At 40.1% G+C, this 13,439-nt stretch overlaps 1 protein-coding gene across 1 annotated transcript in view; it reads right to left on the bottom strand.

Moving 5' to 3' along the window:
• Positions 1 to 13,439, bottom strand: part of PIK3R2 (phosphoinositide-3-kinase regulatory subunit 2) — a 1,862,656-nt gene that overhangs the window by 1,034,037 nt on the left and 815,180 nt on the right. The window contains exon 4 of the mRNA XM_044090759.1: positions 4,306 to 4,380. Within this exon, the coding sequence (XP_043946694.1) occupies positions 4,306 to 4,380 (75 nt within the window). The remainder of the gene's footprint in view (positions 1 to 4,305; positions 4,381 to 13,439) is intronic.

Here is a 13,439-nt window from a genome sequence, read left to right as displayed (position 1 = left end):
TTCGGAGCACTGCCCTTTGGTCTCATCACAGTCCCCCCGGTGTTTACCAAATGTATGGCATTGGTATCAGCTCACTTGGGACTGCTGGGAATCAGTGTTTCCATATCTAGAAGACTATCTCCTAACCAGGCATAGACTTCTACAGGAAAGGGGCTACGTGCTTGAGTTGTGAATTCATCTAGGAACCACAGTCAATTACAACAAATAACTCACATTGACACAGTGTCTGTTTATAAGTTCTCGTCTGGACACAGACAGCCTCTCTTCCCTCTACAAAAATAGATACTGAGGTCCCAAGGCAAAGTAAGTGATTCAAAGTTCTTCTCTTCTGGCGCAATTAATCTTACCAGTCCTGGGATCCATAGCAGTGGCCATCACCCTTGTTTCTCTAGCCAAGTTTCGCATGCAAATTCTTCAATGGACACTTTCAGTTCAGTGGTCCAATTCTTCAACATCTGTTAACCACTCCAGTCAAGATCACACAAGTGTGCAAAAGGGTTTACTATTGAAAATGCGAACGGCACTTGGGCGACAGTCGGATAGTCGAGCGAGAGTCAGAACACGGATGTCGACATAATAATCTAGGAACGGTTTTAACATGGGTCGAGGTAGGGAAGATGTTTGTAGTAGGGAATAATACTGAACACCTACCTCGACCCATGTTAAAACCGTTCCTAGATTGATTATTTTGTCTTCGACATCCGTGTTTACGACCTTATACGTTCGACTATCCGACTGTCGCCCAAGTGCCCTTCACATTTTCAATAGTAAACCGTGCAAAAGATATCTTCTTTGGTGGATTCATTCAAATGAGCTCTCTGAAGGCTGTCCACTTGTCCTTCCCCTGCCCACTGCCACCGTGACCAGACTCCTCCCAAGTGGGATGGGGAGAACTACTTGGGAAAGACGGTCCAAGATGCATGGGTCCCCCACACAGGTCAAGACGCGCATCAATTTCCTGAAAATGAGAGCAATCATCCTAGCATTGCAGGCTTTTCAAGACATTCTCCCAACTGCGACAACTGCCATTCAGACAGACATGTTGGCTGTCTGGTATATCAACAAACAGGGAGGAACCAGATCTTACCTACTTTGTCGAGAAGCAATGACAGTGTGGCAATGGTCAATCTCTTCTGGTCGCCTTCTAATAGCAAAGCACATCCCATGGGAATGCAATGTAATTGTGGACACACTAAGCAGGTCGATTCTGATGCCTCACGAGTGGTACCTCAAAGTCAAAGAAGGAGAGAGAATTTATCATTGATGGGGTGAACCGTGCTGTGATCTATTTGCCTCACCCCTCAATCACGAATGCAGTAGGTTTTTGCCCTGATTGTTCCATCAGGGGAGTCACCAAGAGATGGCTCTAGTCCACAATTAGCCCTACAGTCTCCTTTATGCTAACCCACCATTATCTCTACTTCCCAATTTTCTACAGAAAGCATTCCGATTGAAGAGCACAGTTATCCCCATTGCACCCTCCTGGGCCAGTCAGATTTGGTGCCCCTTCCTCAGAGCTCACCTTCTGCATCCACTCTGGATACTAGATCCCACTCCAGACCTCTTGTCTCACCAGCTGGGTATGACTCATCCAGACTTAACATCCCTCAAACTAACAGCAGACTTCCTCCAATTCTACTGATTGCTGTACAGCCCTGGCTCTCCTCCCCAGGCAGTAGTATCTCATTACCTTCTAAAAAAGCTTCTACTAGAAGGATTTACAAGAGCGAAAAGAAGAGATTTGTTTTCTTGGCCCTTAGCAAGGATCTAGATCCTTTTTCAGCACTGGTGCCACCTACTGTTGAACTGCTCACTTTAATTTTTAATGAAGAGGCTAGCTTTTGAACCATTAATGTTCAATTGGCTGCCATTTCTAATTTCCACCAGGCTAAAAAAAAAACCTCTACCTTAGCCTCTTTTAAATTATGTAAGCCTTTCTCAAGGGGGCCTTTTTACTTAAAACCCTGTTAAAGGATCCTACTCCGCTTGGGGATTTAACTATCATGCTTCAGGCCTTAACAGAAACTCCCTTTGAACCTTCAGCCAAGGCAGAACTTAAATTTTTGTCTTGGTAAACCACTTTTCAGATTACCGTCACATCATTTACATGAATATCCAAACTCCAGGCTCTAGTTTCTAAACCACCTTACCTGTTTTTTTCACAAAGACGGTATTCTTGCGAAAAAATCCATCTTTCTTGCCTAAGGTAGCTTCCGAGTCCTACATAAACCAAGTCATTTATCTACATCTTTCTTTCCTAACTTTTCAAACAGAGAGTATATGCTCCACCTTTTGGATGTGCATCGAAAACTTTGCTTTTATATCCACAGAATCAAATACTTCAGGAAATTTGACCACTTGTTTGTTTCCTCTTCTAACAGATTATGCAAACCAGTATCCAAAGTTACACTGGGCAAATGATTAACTGAATGCATCTCCTCTGTTTATGGTAAAAGCGGTTTATCCTTGCCCAAGCCTCCTAGCGTTCATTCCACAAGGTCTATGGCAGATTCTTCAGCCTTCTGATCATCAGCTTCCTTAGATGACAAATGTGCAGCTGCAACTTGGACTAATTCTCACACTTTTATTGTTCATTACAAATTAGATTCGACTTCCAGAAACAGAGTGACCTTTGGCTCTGCAGTTCTCTGGAACATCCTTCCATGAGACCTCCCAAGGTTAAAGCAGCTGTGGACTATGTCCCATCAGTTCAGAAATGAATGAAAAAGACCAGCATCAGATAAAGCTATGTACTCACTATAACATTCCATATGCGTTGTCCATTTTCATTCTTCCTCAACTTCCCACCCACCTGACCCTTCCTTTGCTCTGGAAAGATCTAGAGTTGTACAGGACTCTTTGTTCCTTGTGTGAGCTCCAGCTTCCTTTTTCCTTTCTGCCTTTGTTAATTTCTGTAATATGTTTTTCCTTTACATCTAGGGACAGCAAACTCTATCTGAAGTATGTTAGGTTGGTGGGGCATTATGGGTAAAGGGAGGAGCTCAACGGTTCTTGGATCTGATGATCTGGTCAAAGTGGGAGAGTTAGATCAGAGTCTCCGACCAGAACTAATCAGTTGATAAATTTTTTTTTTTGTATTTTTATCTTAACACAGAGGGCTAAGAGAAGTCCTCACACAGTCTGAAGAGTTACCATCTTGAATTTTGGAACTTTTGCATACAAACTGAGAAAAAGATCCCAAACTAGTTTCCATAAGTGGTCCTGTTTTGGAACCAGAAACATTCTCTAATAAAGGGCCTTTACCATGCTTTTCGCAAGAAGCTTTTCTACAACATAATTTGGAGCACCTGAGAAAACAAATCTCTGATTGGGAGGATGAGGAGGGATCCCCTAAAAGGAGGGGATTCTATCCACTGCCAGTTGTAGCCCTCCTGGATCACCTTCAAAACTAATTTTTAACAGAAATAATCCAACACTAAGTTGGGAAATTGAGGGACAGATTCTGTGAAATGGAAAGAGAAACAGGTGGGAAGGAGAGGAGGGAAGGTGACCAAGTCCCTGGCACAGTCATTCTGAAGCTAGTTTGACACTTTTTGGGAAAACTGCTCGTTTTGGGGGTTTGGGATTGGCTCCTTCCTGCCAGTTCTTTTTGGGAGTCTGCCTAATATAAGGCTGCATTCTTTGCTTATGTTGCCCTTTAAACTGGGTAGGGTTTTTCTGAAGGAAAGAACCTGAGAACATGAAAAATCCTGGACATTCCCAGCATTACGTTACCTCTCCTATTACATTGTTTGAGGGTTAGTGTAACAGCTGGCCAAAATAAAACCTCTATATAAAGAAGAGAATTCAAAAGTTCTAACTTTTAACTCATCTGAAATGTTTTGGTTATGTACAAATCTCCTTAAAACAGTAGCTGAAACTCTTAAAAACAGTATCAGCACAATAATTTGGAAACTTGAGACAAGTCAGGCTATTTGATTCACTTGAGACCTACCTTCAAGGCTAGAGTAGCAGAAACTCTCCTAAGCTCCTGATACATTTTAAAAATAAATTTCCACATATAGCCCTTGTAATTAAGGGAAACTGGTAATTAACGAAAACAGCTAAAAGTAAGACCAGTCTTTCTCAAACAGTTCAAATGGTTTACATTCTTTTTGTAAGGATATTGTGAATGCACACTTACTTCCATAAAACAAAAAAAAATGTTCACCTTGTGTTCTGACACAAACTTTGCAGCAAAGCAAAAGTATCACAGCAAACAACAAATGACAGTAATGCAATCACTGTTCATACATTTAAACATCAAGAATGACAAGGCTGCATAATAAAGCAACTGATCCTTACCAGTTTTTGAGGCCTGTTTGAATTCTTTTGCTGAAGATGATGGGGGTGTTCTGTACAGCATCTCATTGTCTAAACCTGCAAACAGTACATTTGCATACGTTAATGTTCATATTTAACTTGAGAAATGAAAGGCAGCTTTGGCATTTCCTTATATGGCAATACTGGTCATACAGAAACACCTGCAGACCTATATCAGGGCACAGACCAACTTGAAGCATGTGCAAAGACATGAAAATTATGCGCACTTACCAAAATGACAGATCTGTAACAAGGTCCATTTTCTGTAATTTCTAGAACATATGCAGTAGGCAACAAAACTGCTCAGCAAGTTGCACCTTTCCATTCTAGCCAGTTCCATGGCACAATTAAAATCTTTACTACTGCCCAGGCAACCTAAGTTCGATCAGTAGCCCAGGCATTGAAGAATCGGCAAGGGTGAGATAAAGGAATGGTAAGGCACTGCCTACTCACCTCTCTCATGCTCAGTGGGGATGGGGTGGACACACTCTTGTTCAGGGAAAGGAAAGGAGTGGACACTTCAGACTACAATACCCTGTGAAAACTGGAGATCACACAAACACACTTGCTGCAAGTAAGGTAGAAACTCTGGGGCTTATGTCACTCAGAGTAGTGGGCGAGACCTCTCATGATGACCCTTCTCCACTAAGTTCCTTGGATCTTAATGGTATGTGCAAGGCAGGAAAACAAAAAGCAAAAAAAGAACATCCTTTGATCGATGCATGGATGTTCCCCAAGCTATGGCCAGACCATAACAGAGTATAAAGCACTGACTTGACAGCAGGACTTGAGGATGGATACAATTTTTTTTTTCTTTTTTTTTTTTCAAAAAAAAAAAAAAAAAAAAAAACGTTCACATGCTGTGCAAGTTATCAAAAATGGACCTTCTTCCTACAGATTTACCTAAAGCTATATGTTAAGTTCCCATAACAGTTGCATATAGTATAAAAGGGTTCATATTTGTCAAGCTCCAGGGCAGAGTCCTCATTTAGCCCTCCTGGGTGGCTATTCTGACAACAGTAACCCTGAATGAAGACCCAGACCTGTATACGGTTGTCCAACAAATGTGCTAAGGGAAGATCAGACTTCTGCCCCACACACACATACCTAAAGTAGTTTTATGAAAAACGGTTGTTGGAAGTTTGTCAGTGCATTTGTAGTGTGTCCTCCAGTTTGCTGACTTATAGGTAAATACTAACCTATCAGTCTGCAGACTATTACAAGCCTAACCAATAACTTAACAAGCCTAGGCAATAACTATACTGATTTTATTTTATCGTAGCAAAAGCAATACAGCTTGACAACCATCTAGAAAAGGTAACTTTCATCCCCAAAGAGGCTTAGCAAAGGAAAAGAGGAGCTTTTAATCTCCTCCTAACCAACATGCTCTGTTTGCATCAAATCAAAGCAGCAGCCTGTGCACATCCACACAATGGAGATATTCAGCATGATTTAACATACACAAAGAAGGCAGATAAACCGAAATATTAGTTTAAATCCGTCTCTGTAGCTATTAGTTTAAATCGGTCTTTGTAGCAGCCATGGGTATATCACAAAGGTAACCCTTGTTTTGTGAGGGGAGAAAAAAAAAAAGCAAGCATGTGGGGCTTAACCCCAAAATTATGGCACTCTAACTCTTTTGACTGAGGTAAAAACTACCCAGACGAATGTATTCCAGGGCAAGAATCAAGTCAGAAGAGGCTGCAGGTTCAAAGGGTCAGCTTCCCATGTATAAAACTTTGTGTAGATCTAGGCCTCTAAGAGGTCTGAAATGGAAGGTTCCCCAGAAAGCAAACCATCCATAACAAAGGATCATCCTGATAACACTGACAGTTAAAAATGGCCATAAAATAGATCTTAATTAAACCAAAACTTACATTTTTCAACTAAGACTTGCAGAATGGCTGCACAGAAGGGATATAGGCCCCCTGTTTAAAGTCTAAACAAAGAAAGGAATTCACTTTTCTGTGTACATTTTCTGAACAAAAAATCTTGTGTGGAAGCAATGAGACAAAACCATGCTAAACAGCCACCACCAGGCATTTAGCTATCACTGGGATTGCAGCGGCCAAGCAGTCGCCTTCACAGCATGTAGGCTTGGGTGAGATCTGATAGAAGGATAAAGATAATTGTCTTGAAAGGTCAGAACACTTCAGAGGTTTCTGAATGAGCCAGGACTGAAGAGGGGAACCAAGTATGCCTGGGCCACAAACCGCTGGTGATGACGACACTGGCATTATTTAACAATGGTAGTTACAATGGACCTTGTAATCAGAGGAAAGCGGGAGGACTCTAAAGGAGGCTATTTGGACAAGGCTGAGCTGTATCACTCATCAACAGATAATCTGGGAGAGAATCAGAGAAAAGAAGCTGGGACACCAGCTACAAGTTGGAAAGGCAAATATGCCATACAGCAAAAAACCCAGACGGCAAAAGAAAGGTCATAGTCTGGCTAAGTGATCACACATGTGACATTATAAGACAGGAAGCTTAATTTGTCAACTAGTGAATCTGCCTCACCCAGAAAACGCATCACTGGAAATGCCTCCTGCCACACCCTCAAGGCCTTGTGGAACAAAGGGTAAGACCATGTAATGATGTACAGACAACAGGCCCACTAAATGATTGAAAGGAAATGCATTTTTGGGGGACAAAAGCCTAAAAGGCCAGACAACAGAAAACATCTGGACTCACCCCAGCTCACTGATAATTAAAACTTGCGAAGTATCCAAACACCTTGGACTATCCTGCATGTTTAAATGCCCCTCTAACACATGTAATCACTGTTGGCCAAGGAGTCTAAAAGAGAAAAGGATTGCTTGTCTGGAAGTTATCCAGATGCAGTCATCAGGCCTAACAATGTCCAGGACATCAAAATGAAATGGAATTGTTTGGGAATATCTGCAGAATAATGTTGAGGAGGAGTCTGATTTAAGTGATGGCAGGAATTCACTAATGTAATGCTGGAGTAAATAACTTAAAAACAAAATGGGAAAGAATGAAGATGAAAAAAGGTTTGCTACGGTTTAGTTCTTTTCTATTACCGTATATGTATGTATGTCTCAGTCTACAACATAAGAATTTAATAAAGTTGTTTAAAAAGACAAAACAGAATGAAATAGAGAGCAAGAATGCAGGAAATGACTAATCTGAAAGGAGCACTGGAGGACCTGCATATGAAGCCTGGCGTGAGACATGTAGCTCAATGCTGCCATAAAACAATGACCCCCTGTACTGTTTTGGAAGACAGGTTGAAAAAGACTACTTGTGTGATGGTGTGAACCCGTCCTGAAGCAAAAAGCCAAACAAATCTTTGTCCTTGTCCCAAACAGCTGAACGGCTATTACAGATGTACATTTTATAACACTGGGGCAGGGGGAGAAAACAGCAGTCATTCCAGATGAAAACTTCTGGAATTAGTACGGACTCCTCACTTCCATAAAAACTGTGTGGGGATGGAGGTCTAAAAAAGAAAAGAAACTCCTACGGATAGACACAGAAGGATAGGCTGCATCATAACCATTCAAAAGATCTCTTTGGGGACAAATGCATTTAGGTTGCAAAGATCCAGTGTGTGCTCAAGTTATCCAGTCATCTTAGGAACTGAAAAGAAGCCAAGATAAAAGACTATCCCCTTCTAGTGAAATAGGACCTTATGGATGATTCTGCTTTAGTGTTTTCCTATCCCCTTTCTTGCTACTACATTTTGACATGGAAAAAGGTTAAGCAAGGATAAAGACATTATCCGAGGTGAGGTGAGGTGATGACAGGCATCAAGCAACCCATGACAAAATGGCCAACACACAAGTATCTTGTGACTTCTTCATTCTCAAGCACAAAGGGAGAACATTTTCCTGGCTGCATTCTGTAGCTAACAATGACAGATGATGTGACCAGGAACAATAGGCCTGCCTCGTCCACACTTTTTAAAGATGGGCTGTGGCATAATAAAGCCAGAGAGAGGACAGGCCACACACTTGTATGCAGATGTCATGAAAAAGTGAAACACAGTAGTCTGAGGAAGTTCCAGATGCAAAGCATTCCTCGAACCTGCAACACATAGTTGAACAGGTTACCAAAAATGGACCACTTCTTAATAAATCAGTGCCAGTTTACAAGGGTTTGCTACATTCAAACATGCTTTCATTCTTTCTTTGACTTTTCTTGCAAATACCTGAAGCCTTCTAATAGTTTGGTCTTAAATGGTTTTGCAGACTCTCTAAAATGCCTTTAAATGACTTTCTTGAATGCTTTTCAGCTGCCAGTACACTCTGCATCACCACTAAGGTTTTGGTACCCATGTTAAACACTGGCACCTTCTTTTTATCACTAGCATCACTTAGTATGGGTCAGAACTGACATCCCACACCAACATCAACAGCACTTGCATTTCCAGCAAGGGCTTACTTTATTTATAACCACGAAAGTGCATCATGTTAGCAGTACATTATAACCACAAACATTTCAGTGTTGATATTTAAGCAAAAATAACCATTTATGTCCAATGACCACTCTGTACAATTCATTTACAGAACAGTCAATTTGTTATGCAAAGATTTTGCATTTCCTTTCAACAAATTTTTTTACAGTTATACAAACTTGTAGTGCTTTCAGAAAGCTCATCTGCATACAACAATCACAACGTATAAATCAGCTCTTTGCTGAGTCATTAGCTCCTTTAGCAATCCCCAAATCACTTGTATGCCCTTACTTCTCCATATATGTTACATGCTTTACTTTTCTTAGACCCTGATATACACAAAAGTTTTCATCCAGAATGCTGTGCCATTTCCTCTCTCCTATTATCTCTTTGCCAAACTGTGTCTTCAGAAGTGGACCCTATAAGCACGCAACACTGCTAATTGCATCAAAACTTTTTTTTTTACCAATGTCCACAGAATGAATGTTCCATTTACTGACCGTTCTAACACTGTACAATGGTACATTTAAAGATGCACATTTAGCACTGCTGCTCACATTTCTATGGGATATGATTTGTCAGACTCACTAAAATCTCTCGCGGATGACAGGAAGTTACACTTGTACTACATTTTTTTTAATACATACATTTCCCTACTCCTCAAACTGCAAAAACAGAAGAAAACTATTAGTTGTCAGTTTCCTAGCACTGTTTTACTAATTTTATCTCGTATATATGAATGCACGTACTTCTTACTGCTAGATTACGTTCCCTCTGGCAACTGTGTGAAATAAAACCAGTGGTTCCATGTTTAACAGCATTTTTACACATGGTGCTGTCGACAAATGCTTTAATGACCTCAACACAGGATCTGTGACATCTTAAACCACTGACTATGTGAAAACTCACAGGAAAGCGCTGTTCTATCTGGATTACACAATTTGTTAAACCACTGATAAAATACATAGTAGTTCATAGTTCATATCTCTGCACAAAAACAGTTTGCAAAATAATCCTTGCCTCTCGGACACAATGTTCAGCCATACAAAATCATGGTTAGCTTATTTTCTTTTTCCATCTACAAAAGTATTTCATCAACTGACTGCGATGGCAAGAAAATGTTTAACTGCATGGCTTCCTTAAATCTAGCCAGGTTGCAACTTCCATTTTCTGTTGCCCCTACCACCATCTCACAAATGATCCCTGTTTTAATACACAATGTGGCAATATCTCTTCTGCCACTAGGTGTCAATAAAGTCAGCCAAAACAAAGTTGGACCAGCAACAGCTCCAATGTTTTCAAGCAGTAAAATATGCAGACAATTGCTTTAATTGTGAACTCAAGCAACACAGGCTAGTAATCCCAGTGTTTGCCTGACTCAGTAACTGGACTTGGTTAAAAAGGCCACACTTTTCTCTTGGCTGTATAATAATGGCATGGCATGTCTGGTCAAAACTGACAAGGCAAGACTCAACATTTCCCTCAAATTAACTTAATTCAGAATGGCAACTTATGCGCATAATTACTTTAGCAATCACAATAAACTAGAAAAATAAAATGTAAGCTTTGACTGAAACTTGAAACCTGGGCCTTCATCACACCAGCATCTGGAGTTACCTCCCACATTAAACGCAACAAATAATTTGCCCAAAGCTGACAAGGCACTCATGGAAAAGGCAGTTCCACCAACAAGCTCCTCACTTACTAAAGAAAACAGAATTTTTTATGCATTTACATATTTTTTTTCATGTTCTTTTGACATAAATCTAATAAACATAAGTCAGTAACACTTTTAAAATGTTACTACTTCCTGTCTGAAACTAAGTCATTTTATACTCCACTGACAAGTTATTGTACAGATCTCCAGTGAAATCCTTACCCCTGCTCATTTATACAGCCAAAAGGTAGACCCCACTAGGATAAACTGCCTGTTTTAAAGTGAAACTGTAGGGTGCGTTTGTGATGACTAGGGGAAATTTAGTCAGGGCACTGTTGAAATTCCCCAACAGTTACGTTTCATAGCGGAAGTCAGCAAGGAAGGTAGAGGCACCTTACTGCCTGAATCGAACCCAAACGCCAATTTAAAAGTTAAATGCAGCAGCCTAATGTCCTTTAAATGCAAGTTAGATCAAACCTGTCACTCAACAGATTAATACGGACCAGAGCGATGGTATTTTGCCACAATCAAAATCTGTGAATAAAGTCTGAAGTCCACAGAGAAGTGTTTGGAATCCTACCAAGGGTTTTAGTCTGGCTGAATAAAATCCTCCAAGGGCAATAAATTCTAGATTAGCAGTGACTACGAGTATTCAAGTATTCAGGGTGAAAATTCATACTCTACAATTAAGAAGTCAAAAAAACATGGATGGGGAGGGGGGGGGGGTTGCACAAAAAAGAAAGCACAGCACAGTGCAATTTACCGCAGCACAAAATTCCAGATCCAAAGGCTACAGTTTAAAACGGAGGATTACATCATTTACATATGCAAAAAGGTAAGCAAACTGCTCAGATAAAAAGGTTGTGCAGACTTTGCAAAAATGTAGGCAGCCACCCGCAACATGTAACATATAAACAGATAGCTTTTACTGAAATGCTTGAATTTCAAGAGTTTTAACATGCGTGTTGTTACACATGTACCAATGATACCATCTATAATGCATTACTTGAAAATGTTACTGCTAGACCTACTTCAGAAAAACGGTTATGCGTGTCATCTTCAGCAACCTTAAAGTATCTGTCAACCCAATTCTCTTAAGCAGGACTCTGCTCAAGCATGTACTTAAATATCCATTCAGTGTTAAAAGGTCCATCACTAACCATAACATAATTACAGAGAATTTCACTTAACTGTTGAAAAACATGAGACAAAGAAAGGCACACTACGAGACTCTAACACAAAAGTTATGACAACATTGCACATGACATATAAGCAATTTAACTAACAAATGACTAAGATATAAACATCATGGTCAGCTCCATGGATCAGGAAGATAACGCTCCAGACTGACACTTAATGACCCATGAGATAAATCAGTGGACAGCCAGGTCCCATCATGGCTGCTTACTGAAGGAGTGATGCTGAGCTTTAGACGAAAGGAATAATGTGAAGTACGTCCCAAAGCATGGCACCCGGGTTAAGATTTGTACATTGTTTTCTACTGAAGTACTGTTTTAAGAGAGAAATTCCTACTCGCACGTTATACATGAAAAATTAAGTGTGAAGCAGGTTTGCACTTCAGCCTCATGGGTGATAGCTGTCCAGTTCAAAAACAAAAAGCAAACTGCGCAGAAGGACTGAAGAGGATTAAGAAGGGATTGTCATTTAGCAACGGTGCCACAAGACGAACTCTCTCAACATGCTAAAGAAAGATGTCAAGTGTTATGATTTAGTGCAGAACGCAGACGTTTCATCGATGAATGGTACTCTAAGTAGAGCAAACGGTATGCAGAATGCCTGCATACACATTTATTCAGAGTACTTTTTATCTTCAATCTTCCTGCCTCAAATCTTTCCATGAACTAATAGCCTCATATCTATAACCAGAAAGTTCCATACACCAACTACACTACTATTAAACTAGTTCTGTAGTATCTCTGACATTTGCACCCTTAGTTGACAGTCTTGAGATGCGCACATACCAGAATTCTTCCAAGTCTTAGTTTTCTGAAAAGATAGTAATCTCTCTACACTTTATATACAATAAACATTCCTTCTTTCCACCTTCAGCAAGGGACACTATACTGATTGAGCACTGTCAGCCTTTTCACATATAAATCAATGTTCTGGTGTTATATCTTCTCAGGTAAGTGTCTGCAATTTTCTCTAGTACTCTTACATTTTTATATGTATTCCAAACAGAGTCTGCACATCTGAGTAAACTATGCAGTTCAGTATTAAGAACTGCCATTTACACATCCGAGTCTCTCAAACTTAATATCAACCTGTAGTATGACGATCTAGCTGCTCTTGTGCGTATGTCATAGAGCTATGTGCACTTTGAAGGTTAATGACCTCTTCCCTTCATCGCTTAGGTTTTTGCAGCTATCAACTTACGCTACTATCTACTTTGACATCATGTCTGCTCAATAATGACATTTTGCAGAATGAATAAAACTTTATTTACATTTATCAGAATAACATTTATCTTTGTTCTCATTGTGCAGGCATTCTTGTAACTTTACCAAAGCTTATTTTGAGGTTACCTTACAGACCGTTTTTGTTTGACCTGCAAACTTTACTAGTGTTACTTCTTTTGGCACACATCTAGCTTGGTGGTTTAAAGTTTTGTTACAGTCACTTTCTTCTGAGTAAAACTTACCTACTTCATCTATTCAATCCCGTTTGAGACTAGAAATCATGCAGCTTTTTCAGTTCCCCCATTCACCTTCATAACAGCATACTTCTCTATTAAAGTATCTTCTATTTTTTTTTAGTATTCCTGCTAATTTAAGTTTGTATGGGCAGACTAGAAGCATGTTCAGTAGTCTTTATCCCACAAAAACACTGCCTGCTGGTTAAACACAAAGTCTACCGTAGCATCTCCTGCCTTAACCACGTTAAGACATCTTTGATCCCTAAAATATTCCACATAGCTGAGGAAGATTTATTCAATTCAAACAGCAAGATTAAACCAGTTATGAATTTACCTTTTCAACTCTGTCACTTTGGACAGAAGCAGCAGAACTGACAACTGCT

The sequence above is a fragment of the Protopterus annectens genome, chromosome 13.part0, assembly GCF_019279795.1.
Source record: "Protopterus annectens isolate FY-2018-M chromosome 13.part0, PAN1.0, whole genome shotgun sequence".
In the NCBI taxonomy this organism is placed as follows: domain Eukaryota; kingdom Metazoa; phylum Chordata; order Ceratodontiformes; family Protopteridae; genus Protopterus; species Protopterus annectens.
The sequence above is the reverse complement of the archived record's forward strand: the minus strand, read 5'-3'. Positions and strand labels throughout refer to the sequence as shown.